The sequence below is a fragment of the Lissotriton helveticus genome, chromosome 12, assembly GCF_964261635.1.
Source record: "Lissotriton helveticus chromosome 12, aLisHel1.1, whole genome shotgun sequence".
In the NCBI taxonomy this organism is placed as follows: domain Eukaryota; kingdom Metazoa; phylum Chordata; class Amphibia; order Caudata; family Salamandridae; genus Lissotriton; species Lissotriton helveticus.
In genome coordinates this window covers 828,043,853-828,060,793 of record NC_136073.1, presented here as the reverse complement: position 1 = coordinate 828,060,793, position 16,941 = coordinate 828,043,853, and the positions used below count along the sequence as shown (strand labels likewise).

General features: G+C 43.2%; 1 protein-coding gene across 4 annotated transcripts in view; it reads right to left on the bottom strand.

Annotated features, from left to right (window-relative positions):
- The window catches only part of ELAVL1 (ELAV like RNA binding protein 1), a 94,208-nt gene that overhangs the window by 54,476 nt on the left and 22,791 nt on the right, over positions 1–16,941 (bottom strand). For 2 of the 4 annotated variants that reach the window (XM_078670415.1, XM_078670417.1), the window contains exon 4: positions 44–91. The exons of the other annotated variants lie outside the window; for them this stretch is intronic. In XM_078670415.1, the coding sequence (XP_078526541.1) occupies positions 44–91 (48 nt within the window). The remainder of the gene's footprint in view (positions 1–43; positions 92–16,941) is intronic. 4 annotated transcript variants of the gene reach the window in all.

Genomic DNA, 16,941 nt, shown 5'->3' with positions numbered 1-16,941 from the left:
ATAGGGAGCAGACAGGTAACTTTGTTTTTGTTTTACAACTTACCCGATCTTTCAACAGATGAAGGTGCAGATGTGAACGAACAATCTTCGACTGCAGTCATTTGAGAATGAGGAGACAAAAGGAGGGTGACAAAAGGAGGGTGAAACTATGAAGGTGTATCCTACAGTTCTCAGGAAATTATGCGCACTTTTGGGTCATCAACCGAGGAACGTATCAGAGATCAATTTATGTTAAAGTAGACTTTGGATAATGTCCATGAACTACAGCTAAAAGATGACCTATCGACAAGGAAAGTTTTAACCACTGTAAAGGGGAAGGGTTTGCTCATTTGCTTATATTCACAAATCAGAGGAACAGACAACAAGGTAAACATAAAATCTGTTTATATTAAAACCAAGGATCTAAAAAAGTAGAGATACTCAATCACACAAATGCACATGCTTTCGTTGTGTTAGTTGGACAATGGGAAAATAGTAAAGAATGGGCAGTTCTGGACTCAATTTATAATGCTTGCAGCAAAAGGTGACATTAGGAGGTTTGTGAAAAGAACATATTGCATGTGGAAAATGGTAAAACATGGGAATCATCCTAACAATTTTATGACAATTGAAATTAGGGAAGTAGAATAAGTTATAGATTTTTTTTGTGGAGTTTTATGTTAAGCTATGTTATATTAAGGTGTCTTATATAGCGCGACAGCTGGCCCAGCAAAGGGGCGTCCCGGCGCTTATGTATCGCAAACTAGACCCGAAGGTATCAGACCGTTTTACATGAGCACCAGTTACTTTACAGACGGACACATTCATTTTAGTTTTAGGCACTGGGAGATTAAGTGATTTGCCCAGAATCACAGAATGTTGAGCGTCCCTGCCGACAGTCGAAGCAGATTGCCCACCTCAGAGGCCGACCACCCTAGCAGTTTGGCCACATTCTCTCCCCGATTATAGAGTCTTGATGACATTTCAAGGGTAAAAGGTCTGTAGAAGATCTGAAACCTAATGTATGTCCTGGGTAAAACCGATAGGATTGCAAGTTTTTTTGTGTGTGCAAACATTGAGTTGAAAGGTTAATGTGAAGAGTGCTAATGTGCTGGGGTGGTCACTTCAAACACCGTTAGGAATGCTAATAGACCATACTACTGATCTGCTGGTTTGAGTATAGGCCAAGATCCAAGGAATAACCAGGTGGAGTTTGGCATTGTTCAATGTAGTAAACTTGTATGCAAGATAGTTCCATGGCATTTTCAGCAAGACTCATTGGTGTTTACATGGGTATGCCCATAAAATAAATTGAAACACGCATCAGTTTCCATTATTAGCAAGATGTGTGCTCTATTTTTGTTGAGGGGGAGCCATGCCTCCAGACCTGAAAAGCCTCTACGATGCTGGGTTTATCGAGGCATGTCAAGATACAGACTTTTGTCCTAGCGATGCAGATAGGTAAATCATCTGGAAAGATGTTTGTGTTTACCTACGTTCTCTCATCAAGTATCATTGTTAACTGCTTCTCAATCAAACATTTCTTAAATAATATCTGATGGCAGGTGCAAAGTTCTATCCAGCCAGTATTTAGCATCGACCTGCCATGAGCCTAATCAAAGGGTCTCATGGGATTTATAGCCACCTTTTGGGTAATACAATGGCCTTTTGCCTCCCATCAGCAGCGTTGGTGTTTTAAATAGGGAATGGAAGGCTTTCATTTCATTGACATGAGGGATTAAATATTACCATGATAGCATTCTGGACTTATGGAATTACTGAAGAACAGCATTATCAAGGCCACTGAAGTTCAACAAATGGCATTAGACCAACAGGAACAGTTGGTGACCTCTATTAGAGTAATACGAACACCAAACAACGTGGAGGTATTGCTTTTCCTAGGAATTTTTTTTTTTGTTTTGTTTACTAATGTATAGATCTGGCTAGTAGAACAGTACCCATGAAGGATTAAGGAAGAGTAGTTACACCTCATTGGGGATCAATGCATGTTCAATTCTTTGAAGATGGATCTTAAGGTGGCAACAGGTTTTCAGAGTGTTAAATCATCACTGCAACACTATGATTAAATAGGACACATGAGGTTATGTAGTTTTACATTGAAAAGGAATGGGGGTGACAAGACTATAATCTTGTGAATTTAGGAGACTTGGCGGAAGTTAGAAGTATTCCTCTAATATACAACATGAAGCTCCGATTGTATTTTTGGTGGTTTAAAAACTCCATTTGTGGGGTGCAATTTTTAAAATGGACAGGTCAAAAATCTTAGCCTTCACGAAGAAAGGTTTATATGACAATTCTTCAAGAATAAGTAGATGGAGCGTGGTCTTATAAGATCATGATTTCGAAGAGCAATATGTTCCAGGAATTTATAAATCAAACTACCGATGATAGTCTTGGTCGGTGACAAAAGGCGTTCTGGATTATGACTGATGTCTTCTACAAGTCATGCTGAAACTTTTTTCATGTCTGATGGAGACCTATTTATACAAACATGGGAGCAAGAGCTAAAGGACACCTTGTTGCTAAAGGTAAGTGATCGAACAGTAAAGGTTGGGGACAAGAAGTGTACCCTTAAAAGGGTAGGATACTGGATGGCCAATGAAGAATTGTCAGAGGCTGGTATTTATAGGAGAATGCACTTAATTCCCATTTCTTCTGCAAGAAAAGGCTATTTAAATCACTCACGAAGGACACTATAGGTTGAGCTAAAAAGGATTTTAGAATGCTATCGGTAGCCTGTGTTAGATTTTATGTGTAACAGATCTCTTAAGAACCAGTTTCTTAGCAAAAAAACAAAACTTTACCAGCAATGTCACTAAATGGTAGAGAAGGTCAAATGCTTTTTTTTAGCCATGTTGTACAGCAGCACTGCTAAAAAATAAATAAAACAAGCATTGAAAATGCAATAGGTCTCGCAATAGAAAAGTTTTACCTTTTGGTGTTGCAAATGTAAAAAATGTTTTGTTGATGTTTTTTCAAATTATAAAAGTATTAATTTTGTTTTTTGTAAAGTGAAAAGTTATAAATCTACCAAATGTTACATTTATAGCATTAGTAAAGTTACATGTTTAGTTTTGTCCTTTTTTACATGTAAAAACTTTTACCATTAAAAATTAAAAACAACATTAGGTCACTATCCTTTATTTATAACATTTTACACAAAATTGTGAGTTTTTACATCAATACATGTAAAAAAGGACAAAACTAGTAAAGTTACATGTTTAGTTTTGTCCTTTTTTACATGTAAAAACTTTTACCATTAAAAATTAAAAACAACATTAGGTCACTATCCTTTATTTATAACATTTTACACAAAATTGTGAGTTTTTACATCAATACATGTAAAAAAAGGACAAAACTAAACATGTAACTTTACTAATGCTATAAATGTAACATTTGGTAGATTTATAACTATTCACAAAAAACAAAATTAATACTTTTATAATTTGAAAAAATATAAACAAAAAATAATTTACATTTGCAACACCAAAAGGTCAAACTTTTCTATTGCGAGACCTATTGCATTTTCAATGCTTGTTTAACATTAAGGTAGCTACTTAGGGTTTGGTGCAGCGTAAGTATTATCAACCCACAACAGAACTGACAATTCTTAGTTCCAGATAACAAACCTTGGCCGCATCTCACTTTGAAACAAGCTCTTGGCATTGCTGGGGGGGGGGGGGGGGGGGGGGGAGCGCATTGCAATGAAGTCTGATGGCGTGCGTGATGTCGTGGGACGGAGGGAACGACCTGAGCCGCATTTGACAAACTGAAAGTCACCCGGCAGCTGCGTCCTGAAAAATCGAGCTATTTGACCTATTGCATTGTAAAGTATTTTTTTACGCGGATGGGTGGGCGGATCGTGGAAGGTACACGAGAAAAGGAGGTGGGTAACAGCAATATGGGGAGGTAACAGCAACATAAGAGGGGGCCCAAAACCCAACTTGGGTGGAGAGCTGGAGGGGCCACATTTGGGGAAAGTAATGAAGAGAAACACACCAGCAAGTGAAAGAGGGAGAATTTCTTGCGAAACCGCAACACAGAGTGCATGGAGTGCTTGACACAAAGTAAACAAATGAACTGCAGGGAGAGAGAGGGGAGGTGCTGGCGGCTGGGGAGGGGTGGGAGGAGAAATGCGAGCCTGGCGGCCGTGAAACTGCAGGGAGAGAGAGGGGAGGTGCTGGCGGCTGGGGAGGAGAAATGAGAGCCTGGCGGCCGTGAAACTGCAGGGAGAGAGAGGGGAGGTGCTGGTGGCTGGGGAGGGGGAGGAGAAATGCGAGCAAGGCTGTGTTCGGGGAGAGAGAGGGGAGGTGCTGGCGGCACCAAGCTGGGGAACAGATGGCGAAGACTGGCGATTTGATGCTGTTCACGCGCACTTTAACTCATTGCGCTTGCGCATTGAGCTAAAAGCGCACATGCACTGCATCAAATCGCCAGTCTAGTTAAACTCTGTTTAAGCCCCTATAGTCTCGCTCCGCTCAATGCGCATTGACAGGCAAGACCTAGAAAAGCAATAGAGCTCCTGCGTTGAACCAGTCAGCGCTTTTTTTAGGTCTTGGCTAGACAGCGCATGCGCCCGAGACATTTTCTTTACATAGTTTCCTTCCACTGCTCATTTTAGAGCTACTTTTACTTGTGCTCCAGCACTCCATATGCTTGTGTATATAAATGGCGTGAAATATATTTAAAAAAATATGGAATAATGTCTCATCAGCTGGAACGGATGGCAGCTATTGTGTGTTACTTCAGCGTGCTTTATAAAACTACACAGAAATGTTAAGATATTGTATGCTGGACTGGCTGTACCATATATTAATCACTTGCTTCTCACATACGAATTGTCTGTATCATAAAGTAATCAGACGCTGCTCAAGTACTGATGTGGTCAAATGCTACCATGGGAGAGTTTGTCAGCTGACTCCAGAGGAGGGGGCCTGTGTGTGCAGGGTTGGCTTGGTGACTTCCTCTCTGGTTCTTTGATACAGATTCGTGTTTTAGCCTCATAGGAAAGATCGCAGGGTCAAGCTTGGATATTGCCCTTCTGTGGTGACATTGTGGCTATATGCAAATCAGTCTGACACTGTGCCTCATGGGAACAGTCCAGCCCGAACTGCCAAGCCATGTCTTCCCTGGACCAGAAACAAGCTTCCGAGGACCGGTTTCTGGCATTCCAGCCGTCTTCAGCCCGGCTTGCTTGAATCCAGTGGCAAAGTGAGCAAGGGACTCACGTCTGAGCATACCCTGCCACACTTATGGCAGCCAAAAGCGGTACAAAAGGGGGTGGTGATGGACGGAGCATTTGAATCAATCAAACACTCACACCCAGTCAAAAGATCTGGGTTTAATCCATCACCGTTCTTTAGCCCACTCTGCCACCCCAGTTCAGACATGGCTATATGCAAATCAGTCTGACCCTGTGCCTCATGGGAACAGTCCAGCCCGAACTGCCGAACTGGTGAATGTATGACATTGTTCTACATTCTGTCCATCAACTGTGTTTTTTGCAATTTTCACCCCGAGGGGGCTGGGTATGCTCAGACGTGAGTCCCAGGCTCTCCACACCACTGGAGTCAAACTATCCAGGCTGATGAAGGCTGATAGCCAGAAACCGGTCCTTGGATGCTTGATTCCGGTCTGGGAAAGACATGGCTTGGTAGTTCGGACTGGACTGTTCCCATGAGGCACAGGGTCAGAGCTGATTTGCATATAGCCAGTGTCTAATCCAGGGTGGTGTGGAATGCAAAAAACCGATGGATTTAGGCCCAGATCTTTGTACTGGGGTGAATGTATGACATTGTTCTACATTCTGTCCATCAACTGTGTTTTTTGCAATTTTCACCCCGAGTGGGCTGGGTATGCTCAGATGTGAGTCCCAGGCTCTCCACACCACTGGAGTCAAGCTATCCAGGCTGATGAAGGCTGATAGCCAGAAACCGGTCCTTGGATGCTTGATTCCGGTCTGGGAAAGACATGGCTTGGTAGTTCGGACTGGACTGTTCCCATGAGGCACAGGGTCAGAGCTGATTTGCATATAGCCAGTGTCTAACCCAGGGTGGTGTGGAGTGCAAAACAAACCGATGGATTTAGGCCCAGATCTTTGTACTGGGGTGAATGTATGACATTGTTCTACATTCTGTCCATCAACTGTGTTTTTTGCAATTTTCACCCCGAGTGGGCTGGGTATGCTCAGACGTGAGTCCCAGGGTCTCCACACCACTGGAGTCAAGCTATCCAGGCAGATGAAAGCTGATCGCCAGAAACCGGTCCTTGGATGCTTGATTCCGGTCTGGGAAAGACATGGCTTGGTAGTTCGGACTGGACTGTGCCCATGAGGCACAGGGTCAGAGCTGATTTGCATATAGCCAGTGTCTAACCCAGGGTGGTGTGGAGTGCAAAAAAACGATGGATTTAGGCCCAGATCTTTGTACTGGGGTGAATGTATGACATTGTTCTACATTCTGTCCATCAACTGTGTTTTTTGCAATTTTCACCCCGAGTGGGCTGGGTATGCTCAGACGCGAGTCCCAGGCTCTCCACACCACTGGAGTCAAGCTATCCAGGCTGATGAAGGCTGATAGCCAGAAACCGGTCCTTGGATGCTTGATTCCGGTCTGGGAAAGACATGGCTTGGTAGTTCGGACTGGACTTTTCCCATGAGGCACAGGGTCAGAGCTGATTTGCATATAGCCAGTGTCTAACCCAGGGTGGTGTGGAGTGCAAAAAACGATGGATTTAGGCCCAGATCTTTGTACTGGGGTGAATGTATGACATTGTTCTACATTCTGTCCATCAACTGTGTTTTTTGCTATTGAAGAAGGCGGCATTACAGTAAAGAAGTTTTTGTTGTTTTGTGTAAGCGGGCTGGTTCCATCTGGTTAACACGCATGTTTCTGTGTGGTGTGATCTTCCAGAGTTTGGTGTATTTTTAAAAGAACACTGGAAGTATTTTAGCGCAGACCTGCCTGCTAGTGGAGATCTACCTGTTGACCTGGTTTTCGACAGAAGAATTCTTATAGTGGTTAACAAAGAGCTAAGAATCAACTAGCTTGCAAAAATACATTTCGAAAACTAATAGCACTAGAAATACTTGGCTACCAAAGGAATCTTCAAGTTCTCCAGTGTCTTCCAAGTTCTGAAGAGTCCTACTGCTTATGGAAATGTGAAAAAACTTACTAAATCAGTTGAACAGGAGAAAATCACTCAGATGAGTTCTCAATCCCAAGGAAAAGAAAGCCTGAGGTACTTCGTGTTGGAGGCAAATAAAATTGTAATAGTGATTGAATTACCCCAGGAATCGTTTAGCGACTAAGGAATTTAGAAAGACACCCCACCCAATCATTTAAAATATAGACATTTTCTGCTAAGAAAAATGGTCAGTACTGCAATACTTCCAAGTTATCCAGAATTAGTCCATACATTTTTAAGATGATAACATTATATAAATATATATTTGCCATAAGCTAATTTTTCTTAAGTAGCTATTACGAAAACGTAATATCCATCATAGAGAGAACTGCCATCCATCCAATGAGATCACAAGACTTTTACAAGTAATCAGTTAAATGCTTGGTAGATCAGGAGTTCCACACAGAATACTCTACTGTAGAGTACAAGACAGAAGGGACTCAACATTTTGGTGCCAACAGAGAAAAGCTGGACGGAGTCAATATCGAACCAGGCTGACATTAAAAACTTTCATTTTCAGTGTTGGAATATTGGCTATGAGAATTCTAAAATCTATGAAGATAGTCTTTTAAGGCGGCTGTCATCATTAGATGAATGCAAAGTTACACGTTTAGCCTGAGATCATATTTATTTCTGGAGTTCACATTATGGGGTTCAAGGACACATCTACCACCACTGTTTTGTTTCAGAAATTAGTAACTGAAGCTTCTTCACGCTGATTGAGAAATCATGCAGCATATTGTAGCCCACATTAGGTAAAGGCTTCAAGTTGCAGGCACAGAAGATTGCCAGTTTTCTATTAAAAGCAAATAGACATTTCAAGAAGGTATTTAAGGGATATAACAAGGCGGGCAATAAGCCTAATTAAAGCAACAGCACAAATACAGCTAGCCTCCTATTGCAAGCATCACAAACTAGCAATGCTCTTTACGGATGGTAAAATTAATGTAGGGATCATGAGGAGCACAAACTTTAATCAACCACCAATCATAATTGCTTCCCTAAACTTGAGTCGAGACACAAAGTACAACAGATGGACATGATGAATTTAACAGTTGATTTTTTGGGTGAAAATGAAGGCCCAGGAGTCCACATTCAGGTGCATTTATCTGGACTTCTTGGGCTTGTTTGACAAATTTTCCAGTTGCAAAACAAAACTGGAGTCAAAAAATAAAAGTTTGCGTTATTTCTCAGACAGGCACAAAATGTTGGGCGGGAGCTGTATAAGAGGGGAGAGCGGAAATGCTAACTCCCCACTTGGTGTATGCGGCGGGGTAGGCTGGAAAAAAGGTGAAAGGAGGTGCGATAAAGAAACTGCCACAAAGTAGGCAGAGGTGGGATACAGTGCCACAAGGGAAGAACAAGCAGGAAATTGTGGGGAGCAAGTGGGCGGTATGTATACAAGAAACTGAGCAGTGGCCTGTGTGAAGAGCAGGAAGACAACTGCCAGGGAGCAAGCAAATACTAACACGGAGTAGGTTGTGGCGGGGGAAATTAGTGTGGGGGCCAGAAGAAGTCTCTCCTAGTGTTGGCCTGGCTGCTTGTTAAAGCTACATGGAGGCGGCTCTGACTTCACAAGGCTTGTTATGGCATCACAGGCTATGCAAAGCAGGAGAGAGAATGAAAACTGCTCTCAGGTGCCGAAACCCCTCTTGTTGACCATGCATAGCAGGGCAGGAGCAATAAATACGAAGATCAAACCAACTTCAAAGTTGCTGTATTTTTTTTTAATTAGCTTTATCACTGGATAATGAAATATATTGCAGGTTAACAAAGTCCCAGTTTCACAATGTTTCTGCAAATCCTGAAGGGTCAGACTAAAAAGGGATAAGCCTGACTGCCTACTCAATTTGCCCCAGACAATAAATGGTTTATTGATCCTAGATCGCAAACAGAGTTGGAAATGAAAAAGTGGGAATACAGTTTAGTCGTGGTAGGTGAAATTTAAGGTTCACATTACCCCCGTATTACCAGATAGATACTAGTTTGCAGAATGCAAAATTGCATTCTCCCTTTAAGAATCCAGATAAGATGGCCCACTTCATAGCATTATGGTACATGAAAGCTGAATAATAAAACAAGAGCTCCTTTAATTTTGAAACACATCAGGGGAACACCAAGCTCGATGCGGATCACTTGTCTGAAAACTTTAATGACATGAAGTATTGAACAAGTTACTTACCTTCAGTAATGCATTATCTGGTAGAGACACGATCAAGCTGCAGATTCGGAAACGTCAGGTGGTTCTGCACGACGTAGTTGTCGGTTAGGACACTGCAGTCACTTATATAGGCGCGCGGACTGCAGTTACTTTTCACTTGTCCTTGTCAGAAGCGCGCAGCCATGAAGTGAGCTGACTTGTGCGGGTCACAACTAGGGCCCTGAAAAGGAAGTAACCCTAGTCCTATCAAAGGAGCCCGCAGAACGGGGAGGCATGAGTGTGTCTGTAAGGAATCTGCAGCTAGATATTGCCTCTACTAGATAATGCGCTACCGAAGGTAAGTAACTTGTTCATATGATAAACTTCTAGCTGTAGACTCCTTACCTTTGAATAGATACCCAAGCCATACCATCCTGGTGGTGGTCTGCGGACAGATTTTCTATACTAAATGTAATGCAGGACCAAACAGGAAAAATGCTGCTCCCGGTGGACCAGACTGACCAGGCATTAGTTCTTGGCACAGGTGTGCAGAGACGCCCACGTTGCAGCCCGGCAGATGTCCAGGAATTAGATACCACGAGCCAACGCGGTGGTCACAGCTTTTCCCTTGTTAGAATGGGCCAGTAAGCCCTCAAGAGACTGCTTCCTAGCCAGGGCGTAGCTTATTTTAATGCAGATAACGACCAAGCGTGAAATGGTTAGTTACTGCACTGTCCAACTTTTTTTTTTTTTTTAGCTCCCACGTAACCCACAAAGTGTTAATCAACCACCCAGAACTCTAAAGTGCAGTTAACTTAGAACAAAAACTTCTTTTTGGGTCCAGATGGTGGAGACGCTCCTCTTCCTTAGAGGGATGCGGGAGAGCAAAAAAGGTGGGCAGTGTGATTGATGGAATGGGGTTACCACTTTTGGTAAGAATCAAAATCAAAGCACCACCTTATTCACAAAAGTCATCAAGTAGGGAGGCCTGCATGATAAAGCCTGTAATTCACTCACCCTTCAGACTAATATCGCCACCAGAAAGGCTGTCTACATGGAAAGCAGGACAATTATATAAAAGGTTTGAAAGAAGCACCCATAAGAAATGTGAGGATCAAATTAAGGTCCCACTGTAGCATGACAAAGGGCGTAGGTGGAAACATATGAACACGCCCATTTGAGAACCTATTTCCACCAGGAGACTTGAATAAAGATGGCTGGTACGGCAGCTGCAAGTTAGCATACAGAGCAGAAAGATAAACCTTGAGAGTACCCAAAGCAGAGCTCTGCTAGGCAAGGGTAAGAATAAAAAGAAGAACATTAAGAGAAGCAGAAAGCGGTCAATAGACTTTCTGTACAATATTTTACAAATGTTTACCAACGGCAGGGGTAGGTAGGTAGTGGAGGGCCTCCAAAATAACATTACATACATTGGGTGGGGGAGGTCAAAAGCTATCAACTGTCACAGCTCAATCTCCACGCACGGAGGCAGAGAGTTGACGGGGTTGGAGGAGGACCCTACCCTGCTGCTGCAACAGAAGATCCTCCTGAAGGGGCAGCCTGATCGGAGGATCGATGTTCATTTGAATAAGCTCTGGATACCATACTCTGCAAGCCCAGTCCAGAGCTACAAAAATAATGGCGGAAACGCGTACAGGAGGCCTGAGCTCCACTTGCAACAAAAAGCGATGCCGAGGGTAAGCTGCTTTGGAAACACCAGCGTGCAAAACTGCTGATATTGCGCGTTCTCTTCAGAGTCTAACAGGCTTATCCCACCGCTGAAAGAAATCTTGCGCTACCTCCAGCTGGAGCCGCCATTCGTGATCTACTGGCATAGATGGCTGAGTTAGCCCACCCTAGCCTTCAGAGACCTTCCATGTGTTGAACTGCCTGGGTTATACCCTGCTGTTCCAGCCACGTCCAGAGATGTGGGGCCTCTTGTAAAAGGGTCCACGACCCCACCCTGCCCCGCTTTTAGCGGTACCACATGGGGGTGGTGTTGTCCTTGACCACCTACACTAACTTCCCCTTGACAGAGGGAAGAAATGTTTTTAATGCTAGTCGGATCGCAAGAAGCTCCAACAAACTGATGTGGCGCCCCGATTCTGCCAGAGACCAGTACCTCCAGATCTCTACTTCTCCCAGATGGCCACCCCTTGCCAGAAATGCCATATCTGTCACTAGTGTGAGATCTAGTTGGAAGAGGGATCTGCCTCCGATGCAATCGCGGTTCGTCAACCACCACTGCAGATCACCGCCATCACCTCGGTGAACAGCCGACGGGCGCTGTTAAGGCCAAAGGAGAGCAAGAAGAATTGAAAGTGCTTGTGGCCTACCTTAAACCGCAGGTAACGCCTGTGGGCAGGCAGGATGGGGATATGAAAATATGCATCCTGTAAGCTTAACGCAACCAGCCAGTCTCCTTGGTCTAGGGCAGACAAGACCTGAACCAACTCAACCAACCTGAACTCAAAAAATATTTACACTTTTAGCAAAATAATCTCTTACAAGAAATTATATATACATAATTACATTGAAGATCATTCTCAGACAAATCACAATTCATAAATATAACTTGTTGCTGCTCCTTTTGAGGAATAGATTGACGGTTCTAAGGTCTAGAATAGGGTATTAGAAAGTAGCGGAAACAACCACTGCCTACTTCTGAATCAGAACCTTCCCTAGAGCTCTATTTGCCAGGAAACCTTTGACTTCCTCTTGGAGTAATGCTATATGATCCTACTCCAGCTCTTCTTGAGTAGGCTGTGAAGGGGGGGGAAGAAAAGAAAAAAGGAAGAGAATAGCCTTCCTGAATGATCTGCAAGATATCAGATGTGTTGTATCCTGAGCAGTAGAGGTCCAAAGTATTAGGTACAGTCCAAAATAAGTGTGTCCAGAAATGTACGTTTTCTTCTTTTAGTTCTCAAAACAGCATTCTCTCAGATCCTAGCCAACATGGATTTAGTCTTTGAGCGAAATACGCCATAGACTTCCTCAGGGCAATGATCGCACAAACAAATTCCATAGGCCAGAATTCAATAGTCGCACTGTATATTGTAGTGTATCATACAGAGCTTCAAGGAGGAGTCAGTCAATTTAAATAGAAAAAAATCCAAAATAGACAGGAGCAAACGTCCAATGACCTCCTGTGCAACGCGTATTCACAGTAGATCTCCCTGTGTAAACAGACTGACCTCACTCTCATGAGATTCGTGTCGAACTCAGGAATAAAGTGATCCAATGCGTGGCGCCTAGCTGTTATCTATTTTGGATTTTTTTCTATTTAAATTTACTGATTTACTGAAGAGGACTTGGGGCTCCTGAAGCGGTCCCACGACCTTCTCTTAATTGAAGTGGACCTCTGAGGAGTCGCTTTAGACAGTGTTGACTGCCGGGCCGCAAGGAGCTTCAAGGAACGCTCCCACAAAGCCTTTGGAGCCATGGCCCGGCAATCCGAGCAAGACATTGTGTTGTGGTGTGGTGTTACTCGAAGCACAAGCAGACGAGGTGGGGGTTTGTTACAGGACATGACAGGCTCGCCTGTCTGTCAGGATGACATCCTTGGCACACAAGATGTCAAAAAACTGACAGAGTGATAGCTCTTCTTTGGATCAGCGTTTAACTGGCGTGGAAAGAACGGCCAGCCGCATACCAGGGTGGTGCCTATGTAGGTGACCGCAATGTCATAAAAGATGATAAAATCGCCATCATGCAGAGCCGAACTGAGCCACTCTACGTGAAAGGGGTATACTGCTCACACAAACGTTTCCAGGTCCAGTCTGATGCCTGGGAAATTTAAACGTATGGAATTTGCAGCTAGAAGTCTATCAGATAAAGTGTTACTAGAAGTAGCAGTAACAGAGACTATTTCTAAGAGCGCAGTATTAAATTTCAGAGCAGAAGGCCAACAATTACAAAAGATGAAGACAATATCATCCACATCAGCTGGACTGCTCGAAGTACACTGACAAAGGCATTCCAGTCAGAGGATTACTGCCCAATTAGATAATTGGCGAAAGCCTAGAATATTGACTTGAGAGGTTTGTGACACGTCACATATTAAATGTTTACGGGGCAAGCACCCTTCCTTTTAATTCTTTTCTGCCGTATCTTTATATGCAGTAGGAAAGGCAATGTCTATTCTGGCTAGCAGATAAAGTTGATTGCATGCATTAATCTAAAAGGGGTTCAGAAAAATGGATATGGCCTACGTTTGTTTATAGGCATCCCTTCTCCTGAAGGTCACTTTTTTGTTTTAGAATCTTTAAAAACTATTGAGCATCCAATCATCTGGAAAAAAAACTAATATGAAAATGATCCCTGGTTAAAAAAAATACATTAAAAAAACACAAGAAGCACGGGGTATACCACAAAAGGTGCAGCGCAATTATGGATTGTTTGAAAAGGAGTGTTGAGTCTTCCAGCACAACACAGTGTGTGTACCTAGTGAGCAGAATCACGTATACTTTGCATAGAGAAAGTCCTTGTGGATAAACCACAAAAATAGGTGCCACAGGTAGAAGAACAAAATATCAACTCTACAGTACATGCATGGAATTAACTTAAACCCTTCGCCGCAGGTGTAGGGGGGGGTGAGAGTGCGGCGCACCCTTAATGATGACGGCTCCACACCGCCATGAGTCACAGGTTGCGTGTGCGCATGACAACGTGGAGCCCTCATGACTCCGCCGGCTCACTAATTCGCCCTTCACAGGCGGGGAATTAGTGCTGCGTGGGCGCAGCGTCAGTTGGATGACGCCCCCGCCGTCATGAGCACACGCCACCCGTGGCTTATGACGGCGAGGAGCGGTCATGAGCACAGAAGAGGTTAAATGTAAGCAAAGTAGATCCATTGGTGTAGCTAGACATAGAGCAATGAAAGAAGTGTGGTTGGCCAGAATTCCCATCTACGAGGAGTAATATGCCCATATCCTGCTGGCTAAGTAATGCAAGTAAGCATGTAGGACCTCATTTTGATGCCGCTCGGACCGCACACCGACAGGCCAACAATGCCAGCAGTCGGAGACAACAGTCGGTTGGGGTGGAGGCGGGAGTGTTGGGGTGGCGGTCGTAATCATATTCCTAAATTGCAACACCGGCGGGATTACGATATGCCTTTGACAGCATTTTAATGTCGGGAAGAACGCCATGAAAAGAATGCCGGAAAAGGAATTTGGGTCCCTGAACAGAGCCCCGTCCATCTTAGGCCACTGTAAAGTGGCCCCACTCACCTTCATGCACCAGGTGCCATGCACGACATGGTGCATGGCACACGGTGCATGGAGGTGCTCCATACCACAGCGGCTTGTGCTGCGGCCCTTTTCCTTGGCCCTAGCACAAGCCACCATGGTATGGAGCACTTTCCGAATGCCAGCACGGCGGTCATATCATAATGCAGCGGTCCGACCGATGCATGCTTGCCGGGTGGTCTGACTGTGGCAACAGCGGGCGGTGGTCCGATCGCCGCCATTGTAATCGGCCAATTGCCTTAACTTCCAACAAAGCACTGAAATACTAAGCATAGTGGTGGAGTGTACACACTGAAAGTGCAACCAAGTATTTCAAGGTCCGCTTTGTGCTCCTCCTTCGACAAGGGCTTCTAGGTTTAACTGGCCAGAGCTTTAATAGATCAGCTCCTCATCACTATAACTGGAGGTTAGGTGTTTGCCTGATTAACATTAAGCAGCAACAATTACCAAAGAGGGTTCTCATGACACCCAAGGAGGGATTCGGTATCTTGCAGAAAGAAATGTATGGACAAAAAAAAAACACCCTCAATTAACAGAGAATACAAATTACATCATAACAAAAACAATCGCATATGCAAAACAAAAGTCAAACACAATGAAAATATAAGAGGGGACTTCATTGGAAAGGCACCCTGACACTGTTCTGCAAATAACGTAGATCATATACAGCATGAGGACTCTAAACCAAGCTTTACATCTGCTGACGATCGTTTCATAAACCTACTCAAAAGTTAAGGATCTAGGAGTACTTCCCAGTACCTCTGCAATATATCATAAGCCAACATTTAGATAGTCCTTAAATGTGTGACCGGTTGAAGGGGCTTCAAATCTGAAAATCCCAAAAGTGGTGAAAACTACAGATGCTAGCATGATACGTCATACAATAATTACTGTAAAATATTACTAGGCTATGGTAAGCTATGTTTATTTAGGAATGTGACCATCTTACTCACACATTTCTAATATATATATATCTTTCAAGCAGACACCCATAAATTTTAAACATTTATAGTACAGTCTGGTATAAGGTGTAGTTAATGGCTAAAATATTACTTGTCCATCTAAGAGAATTATAAGGGTTGCCGGCACACACTCCTCAATGGGTCACTGTATTACAACTGATACCAGTTCGAGGGACTTGAGGCAGTGAACGGCCTCTAAAGTACAGTGCCCATAAATTGTGAACAGCACAGAGGCACTAGATATCGGCATCACATTTTTCATGCCCGCTTTAGGGATGAATGACACTGTTGTGCTAAGAAGTAGGTTGTGTGCCTTTACACTTAAAATAGGAACTTTCAATAGGCTGCAATTTCGGATGCATTATATCAAATTTACAGCCCTAGACACATTTCAAGATAATTTACCGGAGATCAATACCAACGGTCATTTTTGAGAGAGTATTTTTTTTCTAAAGGGCTTACGATCTACAGAGGGCTATCACATTTTAACGGAGAATGTTCTTTCCTATTCTGTTCCGAACATGTAGCACATAGGTGTTAAGGCAATTACCATTGTGCCTATAAGAACTCACTAACTTCAGCATGATCAAATTGCTGTAATTCAGAATTAGCACTATTTCTTGAAGTCTGAGGTTGCAGAACCATATCTAATAAAAAAAATTGTAATGGAGTAGAATTAAAATTCTTGACCCAGGATACCAGAAGCATAATGCTTTTGAAAATGGATAAATGATCTGGAAGAGGCACATTCATATTTAACAGACATTACGCATTTGCCAATGCCAGTAATGAAATCAGTCCCAGGACATTGTTATCTGACCCGTGTACTTCAAAATTAGATTGCAACCTCAAATGAAACAGTGGTTAATCCATTCATTAGCTAAAAAAATAAAGGGAACCATCAGTTGTTCATTTATCAGTTACGAGCTGATCAACTGTAGATAGCTATCATAGGTTATGATCAGTAGAAGTTAAAGGGAGAGATCCTTTCTGGAAAAAAAATCTGTGGAAGCTTTACCAATCAGGCCAGATAAAACATGAATAGCGCCTACCACATTAGGGATGGAAAAAGCACCGGGTTACTGGCACATGTGAAAATAAAAAGGGAAATAACACAATGTTTATTTTGTCACATCTTGGCAGAATGGGCCATGCACACGAGATAAGTGCCAGGTCATGCCCACATGCACAGCTGCCAGTTGTGTTAAAAGTTTTCATATGACTATGAGGATACGACAGACTTAAAAGTAAACTTTCAATGTGTAAAGGCTCAAAGGAGAGAACCAAGCAACCTATTCAAATACCATGCCAAAACTCGACTGATGGCTGTCTCGTGGTAGATCTACACCTGCTAACTATTCCTTTGGCACATTTTTCTTTATACTATTTGAGAAGCGGCAGCTGC